This window comes from Chelonia mydas, chromosome 7 (genome assembly GCF_015237465.2).
Source record: "Chelonia mydas isolate rCheMyd1 chromosome 7, rCheMyd1.pri.v2, whole genome shotgun sequence".
NCBI classification, from domain to species: Eukaryota; Metazoa; Chordata; order Testudines; family Cheloniidae; genus Chelonia; species Chelonia mydas.
The window spans coordinates 111739328-111759583 of record NC_057853.1 but is presented as its reverse complement, the minus strand read 5'-3'; the positions used below and the strand labels follow the sequence as shown (position 1 = coordinate 111759583).

General features: G+C 36.5%; 1 protein-coding gene across 2 annotated transcripts in view; it reads left to right on the top strand.

The window, feature by feature from the left end:
- NHLRC2 (NHL repeat containing 2) overlaps positions 1–15275 on the top strand; it is a 54516-nt gene extending 39241 nt beyond the window's left edge. For both annotated transcript variants that reach the window (XM_007056331.4, XM_043550380.1), the window contains exons 7-11: positions 298–529; positions 982–1104; positions 8721–8930; positions 11056–11281; positions 14153–15275. In XM_007056331.4, coding sequence (XP_007056393.2) covers positions 298–529; positions 982–1104; positions 8721–8930; positions 11056–11281; positions 14153–14409 — 1048 coding nt within the window. In that variant the 3' untranslated portion in view covers positions 14410–15275. The remainder of the gene's footprint in view (positions 1–297; positions 530–981; positions 1105–8720; positions 8931–11055; positions 11282–14152) is intronic.
- The last annotated feature ends 4981 nt before the right edge of the window (positions 15276–20256 follow it).

Below are 20256 nucleotides of genomic sequence, written 5' to 3'. Positions count from 1 at the left end.
TGATAGATATTAGAAACAGCTATTTAGCTTTTGATGAGCAAGAGCCTTTAAACTTCAAGGAGACTTATCCTCTTGGAAAACACTTATACATACATATAATTAAATATTGTTTTACTTTGCATTATGCTAAATCATTTAAGTGTTAATTATAAACCAAGGTGAAATACAAATTAAAATAAAAGCAGTTCAGATACCATTATTTTGGTAACTTATATTTACCAAACAGAAACTATATAAGAATTCTGTCTGAACTATTTCAGACTTGTCTTTGAACCTGGGCACTTGTTTTTTCTTCAGTGATTTAAAGAAAGGAACCTGCCTTCGATTTGCTGGGAGTGGGAATGAAGAGAACCGAAACAATGCATACCCCCATAAGGCAGCCTTTGCCCAGCCTTCAGGTCTTTCTCTGGCTTCTGAAGAACCCTGGAACTGTATTTTTGTAGCAGATAGTGAGAGCAGCACTGTGCGAACAATCTCACTGAAAGATGGAGCAGTGAAACATCTTGTAGGAGGAGAGAGAGATCCATTGGTAATAGACTAACACACAACTTCAGTCTTCCCAGCATCACCCTACCAATATTCCTCAAGCCTGATCTGGAGGAACCACTTTTAGGGGCAAGAGGGTAGTTCTGTCTCCAGGCTCATTCATTTCTTAATTTCACTATGTCTCAACACGAGTTTTGTAATGCAGATTGTTGGTCAACAAGAACTGGACTGACCAACTCATTCACAAAATCCACTGAATAACCATGTATGGCAGTGACTTTTGATTGCTATTGAAATGGGCTGGATTGGTGGCCTAGAATGCAAAGGCTCCACACCCATATCCAGTCCCCTAAGTGCTTCATTTCCCATGAGTGCATTTTTTAAAAATTAGCCAGTTAATTTCCATTTAATTACGGTGATTTTCACTGTCTACTGACTTATGTCAACATTGCGTAACCAACTAATTGTACAAATTTAATTAATTCACTCCTTTAGAATTTGTTTGCCTTTGGTGATGTTGATGAAGCAGGAATAAATGCAAAGCTGCAGCACCCCCTTGGAGTAACTTGGGACAAGAAAAGGAAACTGCTTTATGTAGCAGATTCCTATAATCATAAGGTAAGTCGGTATAATAAATTATGCAAAACAGTATTTATGTAACTCATTTCACCACCAGCATCAGAGTCAGGTAGCATCAGAAAAGCATGTCTCTATGGTTCAGTAACATAAAATTGTATTATAAGGAAGTAAATGACATACTTTTTTTTTTTTTTTTTTTTCTTGTTTTTGATCTTGGACTTTTATCTGGTCACCTGGTTTACTGTGTGTCTAGACTTGTGTACTGATGGGCAGATACACTGGCCGGGGAAGCTAAAATAAAGCTCCAAACAACAGTTCAGTCCAAGGCCCTTTCCTCAGGGCTGGTTTTATTAACACAAAAAGATGCAAAACAAGAGCAGAGTAATTCAGAATGCTTGGTCACAGCCACCAGAGGTCTTTTCAGCTTTGAGCAATTAGGAAAGAGGGTATGCCCCTCATCCGTTTGGCCTCCTGTATCTCTGAGAGATAGAAGGGTTGGTGGTTATGCTCATTGGCTCATCGATGGGCCAGTCATGAGGTGAGATAAAGATTGTGACGTGTAGATGTTTTATATCCCTATTTTTGTGAGTGTTGTAATTCCGCATTGATTAGATTATGTATTCAACTAAAACAAATTATTTACCCTGGCCAGGTCTACACAACTTTGTGTTGGTTAGCGTTGTGATTCTCCACCTCTTCCGCCACCCCCACCCTGACTTTTCTATACTGGCAAAATCCTAGTGTAGGCAAAATTTTACTGGCATAAAAGTGCTTTTGTCTGTATAGCTTTTTTTGCTCAGGGAATCATTATAAACTGTATTGTCAAGAGCACCTTTTTATGCTATAAACTGTGTCTATACTACGATGGTTTGCCAGCGTAGCTATACCAGCAAACCTTTTCTACTATAGGCTAACCCTAAATCTCTTTCAAGAAGGGTTAGACTCTATGAATAGAGGGTGAAATCCTGGTCTTAGTGAAGTCAGTGAATGTTTTGCCATTGACTTCACTAGGGCAAGGATTTCATCCAGTGTATAAAATGCCTTCATGTTTAGATTTAAAGTGATTGAATGCTTGTTAGAAGAATTTTGAAGCTATAGCATTTGATACATAAAACAAAGGAATTGTCTTTGGAAGAAGGCTTAGATTTTTTTAACAGCTGCATCGGATTATATTTTGGAAAAAGTTTTCATTAAATTATCCAATTCTCATTAAAAATTCTTATTACATTAGAAAATTATTTCTTCACATACAAGAGCAGAAAACTTTTATCAAAAAATCTTTGTCTATGGTTATAATTTTTAATAATTACATTGTTTTGTATGAAAGACCAGTTGAGAGGTAATATTGGACCAACCTCTGTTGGTGAGAGAGACCAGCTTTCAAGCTTACACACCAACAGAAGTTGGTCCAACGAAAGATGTTGCCTCACCCACCTTGTCTCTCTAATATACAGGGACCAAAATGGCTACAATAACACTGCATACAATTGTTCAGCATGAACAGCTGTACCCTTAAATTAAAAAATGACAATTTAAGAATAGCAAAATGTTACTCAAGTTAGCAAAAAAGTGCTGAATCCTGTAAATTATTTTCTTGATGTGCCTTTAATCCTGAGTTTGCTTAAGCATGTTAAGATTATTTATTCTTAGTATTTCATAATAAAATAATCACCTGGATAGTAATAAATTATTCCCGAAATTATATGGGTTTTTTGTTTGTTTTTTCACTTAAGCTGAAGAGTTAAGTATCTAATGTTACTCAATAATTCTCCAGTTTGCAGTGGTAGATATTTAAATAAAAGACTCTTTTCTTAAAAAAATAGAAAAGTAAATATTTGGTGTATATTTTTCTGCAGTACTTTAAAAGAAAATTTTATTTATTCTTTTAAAAACTGTTCAAGAGCCAGGAGCAAAGCAAGTTGGCAGGCTTCATTTTTTATGTTACAGGAAACATGCCATTCAGCAACATACAGCTGTAGATACCACATTGATAGATGGCTTAGAAATACCTGATGAGAGAGAGCACTGAATAAAACCAAAAGAAGGGAAGTTGTCCAGCAGGGAAGCATGGGAAGTTAACAAAAGAAAGAAGCAGTTGGGATATGTATTAAAAACAATATAAATACCCACCAGATTTTTAATTATGAGGCAATACTTCCATCCTTGGATTCTGGTGATTACATAACCCACTCAGGCTTCAGAGTAGCAGCCGTGTTAGATGCTGGTGGGATGGAATTCCATCCAAGGAATTCCACCATGATTTCAACAATTTCCATCCCACCATCAACCTCAGCCTGGACCAGACCACACAAGAGATCCAATTCCTGGCCACTACGGTGCTAATAAGCGATGGTCACATAAACACCACCCTATTCCGGAAACCTACTGACCGCTATACTTACCTACATGCCTCCAGCTTTCATCCAGACCACACCACACGATCCATTGTCTACAGCCAAGCTCTACGATACAACCGCATTTGCTCCAGCCCCTCAGAGACAAATACCTACAAGATATCTATCAAGCGTTCTCACAACTACAATACCCACCTGCTGAAGTGAAGAAACAGATTGACAGAGCCAGAAGAGTACCCAGAAGTTACCTACTACAGGACAGGCCCAACAAAGAAAATAACAGAACGCCACTAGCCATGACCTTCAGCCCCCAACTTAAACCTCTCCAACGCATCATCAAGGATCTACACCCTATCCTGAAGGATGACCCATCACTCTCACAGATCTTGGGAGACAGGCCAGTCCTTGCTTACAGACACCCCCCCAACCTGAAGCAAATACTCACCAGCAACCACACAACAAAAACACTAACCCAGGAACCTATCCTTGCAACAAAGCCCGTTGCCAGCTGTGTCCACATATCTATTCAGGGGACACCATCATAGGGCCTAATCACATCAGCCACGCTATCAGAGGCTCGTTCACCTGCACATCTACCAATGTGATATATGCCATCATGTGCCAGCAATGCCCCTCTGCCATGTACATTGGCCAAAACTGGACAGTCTCTACGTAAAAGAATAAATGGACACAAATCAGACGTCAAGAATAATAACATTCAAAAACCAGTCGGAGAACACTTCAATCTCTTTGGTCACTCGATTACAGACCTAAAAGTGGCAATTCTTCAAGAAAAAAAACTTCAAAAACAGACTCCAACGAGAGACTGCTGAATTGGAATTAATTTGCAAACTGGATACAATTAACTTAGGCTTGAATAAAGACTGGGAGTGGATGGGTCATTACACAAAGTAAAGCTGTTTCCTCATGTTTATTTTCCCCCCTCCTGTTCTTGTCAACTGCTGGAAATGGCCCACCTTGATTATCACTACAAAAGGTTGTCCCGTCCATCCGTCTCCCCCCCGCCGTCCCCCCCCCCCGCGCACACTGTCCTGCTGGTAATAGCTCTCCTTTCCTGGTCACTCTTGTTACAGTCTGTATGGTAACACCCATTATTTCATGTTCTCTGTGTATATAAAATCTCCCCACTTTATTTTCCATTGCATGCATCCGATGAAGTGAGCTGTAGCTCACGAAAGCTTAATAAATTTGTTAGTCTCTAAGGTGCCACAAGTACCCCTTTTCTTATAACCCACTCAGACATCTCTCTTATAGTTTACATTGCCGACCCATGAAGTAGAACTATAGCCCTGTACTCTACTTCATAGCTAACAGAAAACTGTTCTGTTGTTTTCTACATTTAGGACATACATTTAGTTCACTCAAGACTAATTTCTTTGAATTATGGCGTAAATCTTTCAGTAAGATATAGCTAAAATCATGCTTTAGGAAGGGAAACAACTAGTTCCCCAGGCTCCTGTTGAAAAGCTGAAAGTTTGAAGGGACTTGACAACCCTGTGATTAAATAAGCTCAGTCAATCTTTCTCCCTTCCCCTATTTTACATAGAATTAGATAAGATGCCTTATAACCAGTGAATTCTGTTACCCAGCTCATAAATTTTCAAGAAAGTGACTTTTTCATTTCCAGTTGTGGTAATGAAACTACAGATGATTGTTTGAAGTGATAGATGTTTGTATAATTTTTATTATCCTATATCTTAATTATCTGCGAGACTGAAATTGCATTTACTGCTTATTTTGCCGTTAAATAGATTATTCTATGGTTCCATTATTGTAATGTTTTTTACTGAGGGTTTATTTAAAATTACACAATATGATTAAGTCAGTGCTATAAAAAATAAAATAAAAATAGCAACAAAAATTAAATACCGAATGTTATGAATTACAGATGTAGTATTAGCATTCATTGTTTTTAGTCATGGCCTTCAATCTCTTCCCTTCTGCTTTCTTTTATTTTTCATGTTGCTAAGAACTAGGGCTGTCAAGCAATTAAAAAAATTAATCGCAATTAATCTAATCGCACTGTTAAACAATAATAGAATACTGTTTATTTAAATATTTTTGGATGTGTTCAACATTTTCAAATATATTGATTACAATTACCACACAGAATACAACGTGTACAGTGTTCACTTTATATTATTTTTATTACAAATATTTGCACAGTAAAAAAACGAAAGAAATACTATTTTTCAGTTCACCTAATACAAATAATGTAGTGCAGTCTTTTTATCATGTTTCAGAGTGGTAGTTTCAGAGTGACAGTCTGTATCAGCAAAAAGAACAAGGAGTACTTGTGGCACCTTAGAGACTAACAAATTTATTTGAGCATAAGCTTTCATGGGCTAAAGCCCACTTCATCAGATGCATGCAGTGGAAAATACAGTAGGAAGATAGATAGATGATCATGAAAGTTGAACTTACAAATGTAGAATTATATAAAAATAAAATCTACACTCAAAAACAAAACAATGTAAAACTTTAGAGCCTACAAGTCCACTCAGTCTTACTTCTTGTTCAGCCAGTCGCTAAGACAGACAAATTTGTTTACATTTGCAGGAGATAATGCTGCCCGCTTCTTGTTTACAAGGTTGCCTGAAAGTGACAACAGGTGTTCGCATGGCACTGTTGTAGCTGGAGTTGCAAGATATTTACGTGTCAGATGTACTAAAGATTCATATGTCCCTTCATGCTTCAACTACCATTCCAGAGGGCATACATCCATGCCGACTACTGGTTCTGCTCAATAACAATCCAAAGCAGTGCGGACTGATGCATGTTCATTTTCATCATCTGAGTCAGATGCCGCCAGCAGAAGGTTGATTTTCTTTTTTGGTGGTTCAGGTTCTGTAGTTTCCACATCGGAGTGTTGCTCTTTTAAGACTTCTGAAAGCAAGCTCCACACCTCATCCATCTCAGAGTTTGGAAGGCACTTCAGATTCTTAAACCTTGTGTTGAGTGCTATAGCTACCTTTAGAAATTTCACATTGGCACCTTCTTTGTGTTTTGTCAAATCTGCAGTGAAAGTGTTCTTAAAATGAACAACTTGTGCTGGGTCATCATCCGAGATTGCTATAACATGAAATATATGTCAGAATGCGGGTAAAACAGAGCAGTTTCTCCCACAAGGAGTTCAGTCACAAATATAATTAACACTTTTTTTTTAAAACGAGGCACATCAGCATGGAAGCATGTCCTCTGGAATGGTGGCCGAAGCATGAAGGGGCATATGAATGTTTAGCATATCTGGCATGTAAATACCTTGCAATGCTGGCTATAAAAGTGCCATACAATAACCTGTTGTCACTTTCAGGTGACATTCTAAATAAGAAGCAGGCAGCATGATGTCCGTAAACATAAACAAACTTGTTTGTCTTAGCAATTGGCTGAACAAGAAGTAGGACTGAGTGGACTTGTAAGCTCTAAAGTTTTACATTGTTTTGTTTTTTGAGTTCAATTATATAACAAAAAAAATCTTCATTTGTAAGTTGCACTTTCACAATAGAGAGTGTACTTCAGTACTTGCATGAGGTGAATTGAAAAATACTATTTATCATTTTTACAGTGCAAATATTTGTAATAAAAATAATATAAAGTGAGCTCTGTACGCTTTGTATACTATGTTGTAATTTCAATCATTATATTTGAAAATGTAGAAAAACATCCAAATGTATTTAATAAATTTCAATTGGTATTCTGTTGTTTAACAGGGCGATTGAAAATGTGATTAATCGATTAATTTTTTTAATCACAATTAATTTTTTGAGTTAATCGCATGAGTTAACTGCAATTAATCGACAGCCCTACTAAGAACCCATTTATATTAGACTGGGAACAGAGTTAAAGAACTATATTTAAATTTAGTTTAAGATGCATTTCAGATAAACCATTTATTAAAATAGGTGGCTGAACTATGTTACAATTAAGGTTTTTTGTTTTGTGGATTATTTTTGTTTTGTAAACTGTATTTGACCTACAAATTCTTTAACTCACGTCACGGGAATAACATGGGGTCCTTCTTCTTTTTTTCTTAATCTAGTTTATGTTAAATTTAAAACAAAATATATGAAAATAAAACAGATTGTGTGTTTGTATAGTTCCTACCACAGCTCCTGATTAGGACCTTTGACTGTTCCCATAATATTTAAAAAAAAAAAAAAAAAAAAAAGTTTTTTAAATCACATCCTACATTTGTGATACAAACATTCAAATGCTTTGCCATTCAAACCAAAGCATGTCATTTGTTCTTCATTTCTTACTGCAGGAACACAAATACAATGGGAAGGAAGAGTCATTTTTTTAATTCAGTTTTTTCAGATTGTTACTATTGTTTAGTTTTATATTACATTAGCACATAGAGGCCCTACTGTGGTGTGTGTGTGTGTGTGTGTGTGTGTGTGTGTGTGTGTAGATACTGTCCAACCCCTGAAAATCTAACAGTCCAAGTCCCCAGTCCTGTAAAGTCTTAACATGGTTTTAACCTCTCAGTAATCCTATTGAATTTAAAACTTGCATGATATAAAGCTTAAGCTTGTGTAGAAAACTTTGCAGGATTGGGGCCTAAGAAGCAAGTGGCATTTGAAAAAGGCACAGGGTGAGGGAATAAAACCAAAGATATCAAATTTTCATATACATTTGCAGCTTTTTAATTTAATAATAAATACGTATATGAACAATCCCCAGCTGCATGTAAACTAATTATTAAAACAGTTTTTAGTATTGTGTATGCTCAAGGCTCACAAGGTATGTTTAGAATCGTGAATTTTTACAGTGGAGGTATGTGTAGGTTCCAGATAATTGATTAGAGATTCATTTAATAATTATTATTACTTATTAATAAACTTCCTAGAATTCCTTTGGCTGCGCAGATACTTACAAATTGATACTGTAGTTAAATTAGCATTAAATTAAAAGTAGTACAGAAGCATGAAGATATGGTTACTTTTAGTCTTTGGTTAGGTAGCCTGTTCTAGAAAAAATGTAATTAACTTATTTACTATTTATATGTCCTGCATATATATTTCTAGCTTTATTTTCAGGAAAAAAGGAAAATTGGCCAATAATTTCAAAACTGACTAGTAAATTTGGGTGCCTCAGTTTTTAGGTATCCAACCTGAGACACCTAAAAGTATCTCAATTTTCAAAGTGCTAAGTGGTGTGTCAAGTTGGGTACTCAATAATTAGAGTACCCAAAATTGTTGGTGACTCTTGAAAACACTAACCATAAGATTTTGTTATAATTCTGATGACTTTTCAGAGTTTTCATTTTGTTTTCCTTAGATTAAGTTTGTAGATCCCAAAATGAAGAATTGTGCTACGCTGGCAGGTACAGGAGAAGCAAGTAATGTTGTTGGTTCCAGCCTTACGCAGTCGACTTTCAATGAACCAGGAGGATTATGTGTTGAAGAGAATGGCCGTCTGCTCTATATTGCTGACACAAATAATCATCAAATTAAAGTGCTGGACTTAGAAACAAAAATTGTTTCTATGGCAAGTAAAACTTACTGAAAGTTTTTGACACAAGATTTTGTTAGGGTAAATTATTACTATAGGTTTTTCCTACTATATGAGCCTACATAATCGGCTCATAGTGATTTGGGGTGGTATAAAATAGCATAGTTGGTGAATTTATTCAGTGCAGTAAATGTATACCTGTAATATTTTGTGATAATCAGACAAACAGAAAAGCTGTCTACTTTAAGAATATCCTGTTAGGCTTAAAATAAATATGCCATCTCTGCTCGGAGTTTGGGAAGGACACTTATGCATAGAGAAAGAAATTGATAAACTTGCATGAAAGAGTTAGAATACAGAAACTTCATCCCTCCAGAAATAGTCTCTGTTGGCCCAGTCCTGCAAGATGTTGATCACCTAGTCAGGGCCCTGAACAACCACAACTCGTATTGGAATTAATATGAGTTCATATTGCTGAGCAGCTCACCAGATCAAGTCCCAAAAGAAAGGGCTGGTAAGACCCTCTTGGTGGTATTGTTGCATGTACAGTTGCCAGTGTCTGTAGTTCTCCAGCTATCTTTCTGATTTCTAATGAAGGCAAAAGGCATATGGAAGAGTAGGAATGCAAAACACAGCACAACAAAGTTCACTTGCAACAAAGACCTTGAGAATGGTAGCATGCTCTTTTTATTTCATGTGTCCATCAGTGGGGAAGCAAAATACCCCATCACTCTCTTATAAACACATGTATTGCTCATAAATATGTGTTTGTTTTATTAAATTGGATGTTTTCCAAATCCAGTACGGCTACAATGTTTAGCGTTGACAGCTATTTTTTTTAATGGCCCTTAATCTTGCATGAGCAAATACAGAGTTTTAGGTGTTCCTGATTTCTTCACAAATAAGTGGTCAAGTTAAGTGCCCTTTCAAAACTGGATTCCACCTTATTTGCTTATTACAAATAAGGCAAAACAGATGTGAATGAATGATGACATCATTTCTCTGTCTGATGATGGCATCATATATAGCTGAGTAGCTATTGCCATGTAGGTACACCGACACAAAGGCTAAACTGTCTTCCTCAGAACTGTGTATGTATTTAAATAAATTTGGTAACTTCTACATTTTTAATGTGTTTAATATTTAAATACCAACTGTACAGTGCTTCCAGTATGACAGTGGATCTCAACCAGGGGATTCGTCAGCTGATCTAGATCAGTGTTTCTCAACCTGCGGGTTGCAGCCCCCTTCAGGGTCATGGGACGGGTTTAGGGGGATTGCAGGTGCAGGGCTGGCATTCGGGAGTGGCAAGCAGGGCAGTTGCCAAAGACCCCACACCACAGGGGCTTCCACAAAGCCAAGTTACTTCCTTCAGCCCCATTGCCTGGGGCTTGGACTTCAGAGAAGGCTCGTAAGTGAAAAACAGGCTCAATTATCACACTGAAATGCAAGTACAATATTTATATTCCAATTGATTTATAATCATATGGTAAAAATGAGAAAATAAGCAATTTTTCAGTAATAGTGTGCTGTGACACTTTTGTATTTTTATGTCTCATTTTGTAAACAAGTAGTTTTTAAGTGAGCTGAAACTTGGGGTACGCAAGGCAAATCAGACTCCTGAAAGGGGTATAGTAGACTGGAAAGATTGAGAACCACTGCTATATGAGATAATCATGTCCTGGACTGCATAATCTGCACAGTCGAAGACCAAGAATTTTATTATCTCAGAATAGTTTATTTCCAAGCTAACAGAAAGCACTCTTGAGTTATTATTAAACTGGTATCTGCAACGAAATTATTCAAATTTTAAGTGAGAGAAGACAAAAAAAATCACAAAAAAATAGATGTGGGTGTTGATATTGCTTAAAGGTAAATTATTTTCTTTTCTTTGTTTTAAATAAAATTTCTCTTGGCATTTCCCCTTCCCTCTCCCATCAGTGCAGAATTTCTGTATGCTGGCTAAGAGGGTTCCAGTTCTATACAGTAAATATTATTGAAATGTATAAATCTTAATTTCAGTACAAATTCCTTGTTCACCCACTAGCTGTGTATTTTGGTGATATGAATTTATAATTGTGAGATGCTCTGCAGTCTTATACCATAAAGCAGGCTTTCAAATAGAAATACTAGTTAATATTTCTTTTGGTTTCTTTGACAGCTGCCTATCATGAACACTGAAATGTTTGATGTTGTAGATCATCCATTTGTCCAAAACAATAAGACGGCAAACATCCCCAAACTGCCTAAATCTGCACCAAACATCCAGCTTCCTTCATTGACTGTAACCCCTGGACAGACCCTTCAGTTTTTATTAAGGTTAAGCCTTCCTGCAAATATGAAGCTGACTGAAGAAGCACCCAGTTCCTGGTTTCTCACAGCAGAAGGTAAAGTGCCTGCATTTTTAGAAAGACCGCATATATTGCAGCCTTGGAAAGTTCTACTAGCTTACTCATCCAGAGTGAATAATGTATTTGACAGACAAGTAAAATATCAAGTTTTGTTCATTATCAACAATCAGAGCCCAGCCCCTTTATGCTCTTTAGATGGTTGCCCTCCCGTCGTCTTCTGGGGATGGGCTGCTCCACCCTCATCATCTGTCTTTTGGGAGGGTGACAGATCTACTAAGAATTTTTAGCAGGAAAGATGATGTACACCATTTACGGAAATCACATTTTTATCCTGAGTGAGAACTTATTTTCAAGTTAAACCAAAATTTGAACCTGATTCACCGTACTACATACACACACATACAGAGCAAGGCACACAGTTACACTAGAGGGTGGATTGTATTGTTGTTAGTGCACTGGAAACAAGGTGAACTGGATTCTTTTCCTCGCTCTTCTGCTGACTTCTCGTGTAATCTCTCTGTGCCTATGTGTAAAATGGGACGAATAATAATACTTCCTTGCTGAGTGCTGTGAACGTAAGCTCATTGTCTCCTAGGTGCTCAGTTATTATATTACATTTATAAGCACCATAGAAGAGTGCATTAAAATGTTTTCTGTACATTCATGATGTGTAGTGCAGTAATGTTGTTCATGCTAAGGCCTGGCTCAAATACTAGTAGTTGCCTACATTTATGCCTTTTTCTACTGAATATGGTACATTTTCCATCTCACCGTAATTTCTAACATATCTGAAAAATATTGCTAAAGTTCAAAGGAAAATTTATGTACGCATTAGCCTGAAAGTTTGAAAAATTAGGAAGCTCATCTCACCTGGAATTAACTTAAATATACCTCTGAAAATGGGTGGATGTTTTTATTACAGGCACACTACAGAGAAAACTAAAAAATATATCCTCCAAAACATATGTAAAGTATCCCTTGATAACATTTCTGTCTCTTTGCCAATTGTTCGTGAGTCCGACCTTTGTTCAGACAAAGGCCATATGTTGGACTAATCTAAGAATGGCACAAATGCTCCCCGTTGATTGATTTTGCTGGGCACAATTTGCAGTAGCAGTTGAAACAAAAGAATCTCCACAATCAACTGGGAAACTGGTGTGTGAGCATCTTAAGAAGACTCTACTAGTTGCTTCTTCCTTATCTAATGTTACATCCTTCAGGTGAATATCAGCCAGCGTTTTCCATCAGAAGAACTGTCATATTACCCCCTAATTGAGAGTGCCAAGTCTGTGCCTAGACTTGTGTTTCTGTCTGTCTGTCTCTCTCTGCGTTCCTTTAATAACACGTGCTTCTCCCTATATCTTCTAGAATTTTGGAAGCTAATGCACCTATGCCTTCTTAGTGCTGGGTCTTTGCTCTTTTTTCATTCCCCACCCTTAACATATCCCATCTCTAGGATTCTTTTGAGTGTTGAATTTAGAAATTACACAAGTACTTTAATGGTAGAAAAAAGGTGTGTAAAAAGTTCTACTAGAAGCCCTAAGCCTCTACCATCCCCCTTAGTAAAAATCACCCACTGTTACCATACCCAAACTAGGGCTATTATGGTACTATGGGCCTAAATTAAACTGCCACCATAGGATGTTGTATATAGAAAACATTTCTCTGTACTAAAATGAACGCCATATTGCCTGCCATTCTTAAAAAGTGAGTTCATGATCTTTGTGCACTTAACCAGGAACATTTTTTCTCCTAGATGTTTTAAAGAATAGCATAACTACCCACTGGTAATCTCCAGATGTCTAGAGAATAAGTGATGCCTTCAGAAAAAGATGTAGTCTACATATAATTAGGTGAACTCCTTTGTGCCAGAAAAGTATACTGAAAGGCTTACCAGTCTGCTTTTCCTAAGCATCACCTAAAGGGAAATTTTTAAAAAGTTAAGAATGAAATTTTTTAATCTTATTTTTCCACTTCTGAGGCCAGATTTTCAAAGGTCCTGATTACAACATTTGTTCCTGCAGTAGATTACAGATACAAATCTAAAGACAATTTATGGCCCTTTAAATTGTCTTTACTCATCTGCAACACTGAATTGGACAGTGTTTTAATCTTTTGAACTAAGGGGATTGATATATTTTTAGTAGATGTTACAGAGCTGTATTTATATTCCATATAGTTTAAGGGTTAGTAAAAATGTAGAATGTAAGCAGTTTAGCACACAAGTCATTTTAAGCTCATAAATCCAACAGGGTTTTTTTTGAAGTTGTAGCTATTTTATGAAAAAAGCCAAAAGAGTACTTCATCTGTCTCACTTATGGCAAGACATAGGTTGGAGCAGTAAATTAGCCATATTCTCATTTTGCATGTCTATATTGTTATATACTCTTAAATATTTAAACACACAGGAATTTCAGGTCTCAGCCAGCCTAAACATTATTAACTTCCAGTAAACCATTATAAAGCCAACACTTTTATTTGAAAATGTTTCATAAGAATCTAACATTTTATGTACTTTTGGAGCATTCAGTCATCTTATCTTGAGTATTAGGTCTCTGATATATGTGCACAGCTTCCTGTTAATGGGGAAATTTAAATATCAGCTAACAAAGCATATTGGAGATGCTTTGCCTGTACCTAGGACAGTCTGTGTAAGGTGCACCCATATGTTTAAATCCAAGCTTTATACAATAAAACTTCGTAACCTAAAAATTACTTCTAAAGAAGTATTTGTGAATTATTTTTCAATTTTCAGTCAGAATGGGAGAATCCAAGGACGTTTCCACTACTGTTGCATGTAACAAAATATGATATGTAGTCCTAAAGCTAAAATCATGCACAAATTGATACCTCGTGAGATTTAACTTTGTGAATAAAAGGCAGTGACATCATGCTTTTCTTTTCCAGGTAATGAGTGGCTGCTTCAGGGACAGAATCCATCTGGAGAAATTGAGGATATTTCCCTTCAACCTCTCATCACCTTGCAGTTGCCCAGTAGCTTCCTGTCGTCTGAAGCTGTACTGTCTATCAAAGTGTGTCTCTATTACTGTAGCAAAGACAGCAGTGCCTGTATGATGAAAGGAATCTCATTCAGTCAGCCTTTACAGGTAGCTAATACAAACCAAGGTAACACAGGTCAAGTAGAGTTGACATATGCATTTTAACTAAACCAGAAATCCAACAGATTCACACTAGTTTTACTTTCTAACGTTTTTACAGGCGAAAAAATATTAGTAGATCCTCCCTAACCTCCCCCCCCCCCCCCCCCCCCCGTTCTTCCGATAGCATATGAAGAGTTCTAAAGCATAATATGCTTTGTAAGATGAAGCAGAAATGCCTTGTGCTGAATCATGAAAAATTGTAATGAAATCTTGGTCCCTTCATTTCTTTTTGTTGTTGTGTGAGCAATAACATCCTTAAACTTTGTCTGTTGACTATTGTGAATAGATTGGGCCTAGGCAATTTTAAGCAGTGAGCAACAATTTTAAGAGTCCATTTTTAAAGGACCAATATTACATTGTGATATTACTGATATTCTTTTGCACTGCATACTGTAGCAACGTTGGTAGCAACATCAAAATCATTTGGGGAAGAACAACTGCAACTTTCCTTTTTTTTTTTTTTTTATGCCCTCTGTTTTTAATAGAATGTTTAAAAACTTGATTTTTGTTTCTGCAGGTCATAAAAGAATTATTTTTCTTATTTTACAGTGAAAGCATTTAAAACACATTTAATGTATTTTGAAAACACAGGGCTGTTTATTTTTGTGAAAGTCAAGTCTGTTTCTTAAAACTAGATATTTATGCCTTATTTGAAGAGCACAATTGTATGGAAAAACTTTTGGGAAATGAACTGTTTTAGGTCATATAGAAATGTTACATAACGATGTCAAACCACGAATGTGCCTATATAAAATTGGCATGCTGGAGTTTTTCTAATTAGTATTTCCATTTGTATTTTAGAGAGTAGAGTGTAAGTAATATTTGTGACTCTAACTTGCAGCAATTAAATGTCAACTGTTTCTATCAAATGAATGGTTTCCCTTTCATGTTTTTACAACTCCTGTGTGAATAGTATAAGATTCCTAATTCTGCAAATACTTGTGGGTAACTTTGTACACTTAGGGCCTGATCCAAAGGTCTTTGAAGTCAATGGGAGTCTTTCCATTGATTTCAGTAGGCTTTGAATCAGAACATTGTGTTCAGTAGGGCGACTTATATGGTAAGTAACTCGTGCGTGTGTTTGGAGGATCTCAGCCTTCATTAGCAATCAGTGCTAGTCTTCTCTTCCAACAATGATACTATAATACAAAATTCTGTTTGCTTCAAGCAAGTTTTTTCAGGCTAGTAAATATCCTTCATTTCATCACTATCAATTATCATGGTAAATGGCATAAGTAGATTTCTTTACATGGATTGGATGGACTCCTGTTGACTTCAGTGGTATTTGCATCAGGCCCAATGCTCTAATCACAAGGTTTAATTCTGATAAGAGGGGGGAAAAAACCAAACAAAATAGACTTTAGCTTTCTAATGTGCAACATGAATTTGCACGTAGTTTTAAAATAATAGCTGTTATAAAGTGTATTTTAGTATGTGTAAGTGAATGATATTTTTAATAGCCCGTTCTCCTAAAATAGTCAGAATAGTTCCTAACACCTGTGAGTAAATGGCTGAGATGATTTGTTGAAGGTCTTTCCTGCTCTGAAACTTGACGAAAACGTTGCTTGTGAACTCTGAGACTTTTGTTTTAAGGGAACAGTACACAGTGGCGTGGCTTTTCCTTCCCTCTTAAAATCAAATGCAAGCATATCTGTGATCTGGAAGCTCTCTATTTAATACTCATCAGCAGTGCTACTGTTTGAACATTAATCTTTTAAGCAGCCTTCTTCACCTATGCTTTCAGCTTTTTTAGGACAAGCCAATGATCCTAAGTTTTATTTTAGTGTTTGAAATAGACAGAAAAATTGGCTTCTGGATCTACTTGCTGTTTGCAAATGATATTTGCAGAGTTAAGGAAAAGATATTGAGAATTTACCAGTCCTTATAGTTAGTTTAACAAAAGCTGTGCTCTTTTTAAAATACATATTCTCTATATATAATTTACATAAGAATATTGGATAATAGCCAAGAAACCTGAGTTCTACTTCCATCTAGTTCATATTTTTTTTCACCTACCAATAAAACCAGGTATGAGCTTCAGTAGTTAGAAATGACACATCAGACTATTTCTGTTGTCTTGAGTATATCATTCAGCCAAATTGGACTGTTCTCTGAATTTTAAGATAATTAACTTATATTTGTCCATTCGAGTTTGTCAGGATAATAAAAATTTGCGTCAATCAATTTCCTAGATTAAAAAAGCTTGTACAGAGTTAACCAATCTGTTATCTTAAAGTATCACTTTTTTGAGTTTCTTGCTTTAGAAAAATTATCCGTGTGTAGCTCTTATTTTATTTAAATGTAATGCATCAGAGCTTTAAATATAGTATTACAGGTATTATTCTCTGCTTAAATGTGCATGTATAAACTGATTAAAGGGCCATACCCTGATTTTTAAATCTTCCACTTCTTTTTCTGCTATTACTAATTTAAAACTTCTCTCTTTCATATATAAATTTATTGGGAAGAGATATTACTAAACACTGGGATTACCATCACAGGCACATAAATCTGAGGTCTAGGATCAGGGCATAACAGACCTTTGAACACTTTCATCATGGTCAACTTTGAGTTATCCTAGTTTTGGGAATCAGCTTACATTTTAGCAATGGAGGCTAAGAGTTGGGTTTTTATTCAGAGCAGTTTACTCTTTTCTGTAGAGAAGAGGCGTGCAGATTTCAATTGTGGGTGGAATCTCAATGCAAATTGTAGGGGAAGGGAGTTATAAGCAGTGTAAGTATAAGAAGGCAGGCCAGAGCCAAGATTCTTTGATTAAATTTATGACTATTTGCTCACCTCATTGCACTCCACAAATTATCTGTGCAAATAAATTGTACCCATTCCATTTTTTGCTCTTGCCACAAAGCTGGAAATCATCCTTAACTACATCATTGAGATGGTTTCATGCCAAAAATAGAAAACATAATCCCCCAGACACAAAAGATGCAATCTTGTCTCAAGCAAGCACTTCACACCTATTATTTTAAAGGAAAAACTTCATTTTTTTTCCCGCAGAAATGCTACATATTGTGTATGCTGATCCCTGACAGACAATTCCCTTTGTCCCTGCTTCAGTTCAATTTGTAGCTCATAGAAACTTGCACTCACTTTAATTACTGTAATGCAAATTTTTGTATGTCTGTGATATCCATAGGAAGTTAGAAATTCTGCTTAGAGCAGGCAGAAGGCTAGGACGGATGGTCTAATAGTTAGGGACTTGGGTTAGAGAGACCTGGGTTCAGTTCCGATGTGACTTTGGGCAAGTCACTTGGTCCACCGTGTGCTTCAGTTCCCCATTTGTAAAGGGCAAATGGAGAGGGCAAAGCCAATGATGTGGCTCAGACTTCTTTTTTTAAACCATCAGTGAACAGGGGACATCCATCATGTAACTGGCATCCATTTCACCCCACAGATCAAAGACAATGGACTTCATTCTGATCTTCATTACAATCATGTAAATGCAGAGTCAGTGGAGCAATTATAGATTTCACATGCATTTTTTACCTTTCTTCACTGGAGTTACTCTGGATTTATACTAGTGTTACTGCCATCAAAATCTGCTCTATTACCTCTGACCTATAAAGGAAAATCCCCAAAGTTGCTTGAAAACCTCAACCTCCCACATAGCATCCCAACACGCTAGACAGGGTTATGCTGAAAAAGTCTTGATTTTATAAAATAAACACTTCAGTCGCTTGGTTTGGAAAATATACCTTTTTTCTTTTTCTATGTTGTTGCTATTTTGGTGTCTTTATTACCAAAGGTTGACACTTTTGTGTCACAGTTGGAAAGTTTGAAAACCCTGGCACTGAGTTGGGGAATGTTTGCGCAGCCATTGCTATTCATTGTTTGGTGTACCTCTTCTTTGCTGGCCTGCTTTTCTCAAGTATACCAGAGAACATTTTATCCTACCGAAGGCCCTAGCACTAAGCAAAAGAATTGCAAATATTTCCAAATCCTTTCTAGTTCCCATACTGTATCTATAATGGTGAGTTGAAAAAAAAAAGCACTTGTAAAATACACTCCTAAGTTCGCTTCATTGAAATGTTCTGCACTTAACATTTTGCAAAGGAATGCACCCATCTAGCCATGCTAAATGTTTCTCTTTTCTGTTTAGCCTGTTTAAGCTACAACATTTCTGTGAAACCTGACAATGGCCAATAAAACAAGATGATTTAAAACTGAGTTGGGGATATTTAACATTTAAAGAATAGGAGAACTCATTTTTTCAGATGTTTTTCTTTAAACGATCATCTGTGGTTTTAAACCACACAATCAAGATTACTCTGTTGGGCTGTGATTTACAAATTAAAATATCATCTTGTAATGACAGCAAAGTGGGAGGAGCAAAATTGCTACTTCTATTGATGTAGCTTCAACTTTAAACTGGATTTATCGAAATAAAAACATTCTTGGCGTGATCCTCTGCTGTTCTGTATCAACATAGGCCCCTTGAAGCCAACAGATTGAGATCTGTCCCTCTGTATTTTTAATATGGAAATATGCATGATGATTGTAAAACTCTATGGGTTAAATCCTGGCTCTCTTGAAGTTAGTGGCACTTCATAGAGGATATGGCCCTAAGAATTCTAAGAAGTGTGTCATATTTTAGCAATGTTGAAGATCAAGTTTTCACACCTAAACACCTTGATAAATGTCTCTTAAGTCTTCGTTTTTGTTTTGTTCTTCCCTGAGTATAAAAAGTTCAGAATTCCTTTTGGGACATTGATGTTAGAATAGAGTATTATTGTTGTCACGTCTGCTATTCCAAATATAATGCAGCCACATCCCTTTTTAAATGTAAATATTACAAGATAGTTATATATTAATTGGTACAGAACCTCCAGAGAATTAAATTAAGGGATCTCCATCTGCAACTAGATGTGTAAGCTCTTTACATGTAGCATTGTGTGTTTGAATTTTTTAACATCTTTTTAGGTTTACGTTTTTTTAAAAAAACCACTATCTTTTTTAAATACAAAGCAAATGTACTGTAATATCCTGGAAGGAAAGAAATTGCTATAGTAGATGTGGTGGCTTCAGAGATCAACTCTAATGGATAGACAAACAATGATTATAGATAAGCATGAATTTTCTCTGGCTGTTTTCATTAAGATCTGGTGCCTCCTCTAAAGCTTTGTAAACCATTTTCATGGAAAAACAAAAGATTAATATATACATTTTCTTTCTAAAGGTCAGCTTGCTTGATACTTTTCTCATGGAGGTGGACATGGAAATAATGAGACACATATTGTTTGCCGTAGTATGGTTACATGCAGAAGCTGCAACTTTATTAAAAGCATCAATCAGTGTGGATTTTAGCTGGGTTGCCCCCTCTATGCCCTCAGGCCTGCCCAGGGTCCCTGGTTGGAAGTCAAAGTCGCAGCCCACTTCCCTCAGTGCAGGAGGTAGGAGAAATTAGATGAGTGAAGCCACATGTTGGACAAGACATAGCAACATACCCCCTCGCCCTCCATTCATCATTTTGGAGAACCAGCTTTGGGGGTTCAAATCACATTGTCACAGCTGTGATCAGAAACGCAATGGGCTTCTTGAGCATGGCTATGTATAAGTCTGTCTTCCTTGATGCCTGAATCACTGGACTCCTCCCTCAGTTGGAATTGGGTTTTTAGGACCATTGACAGGGGCCAGAGCAAAGGTGAGGAACGCATCTGTTGTGAGTCATGGAACACTTGTACGTATTTAGCACGATAGCAATATCTTCTTTTTCTCTTATATGCAAACGGTATTGGAAAATGATAACCATGCCCTCAGTTTAGTCTCTCCACACTTTTAATATCCTAAGCAACTCCAAATGTTGGATTTACCAGACTACATGGGATCATTCAC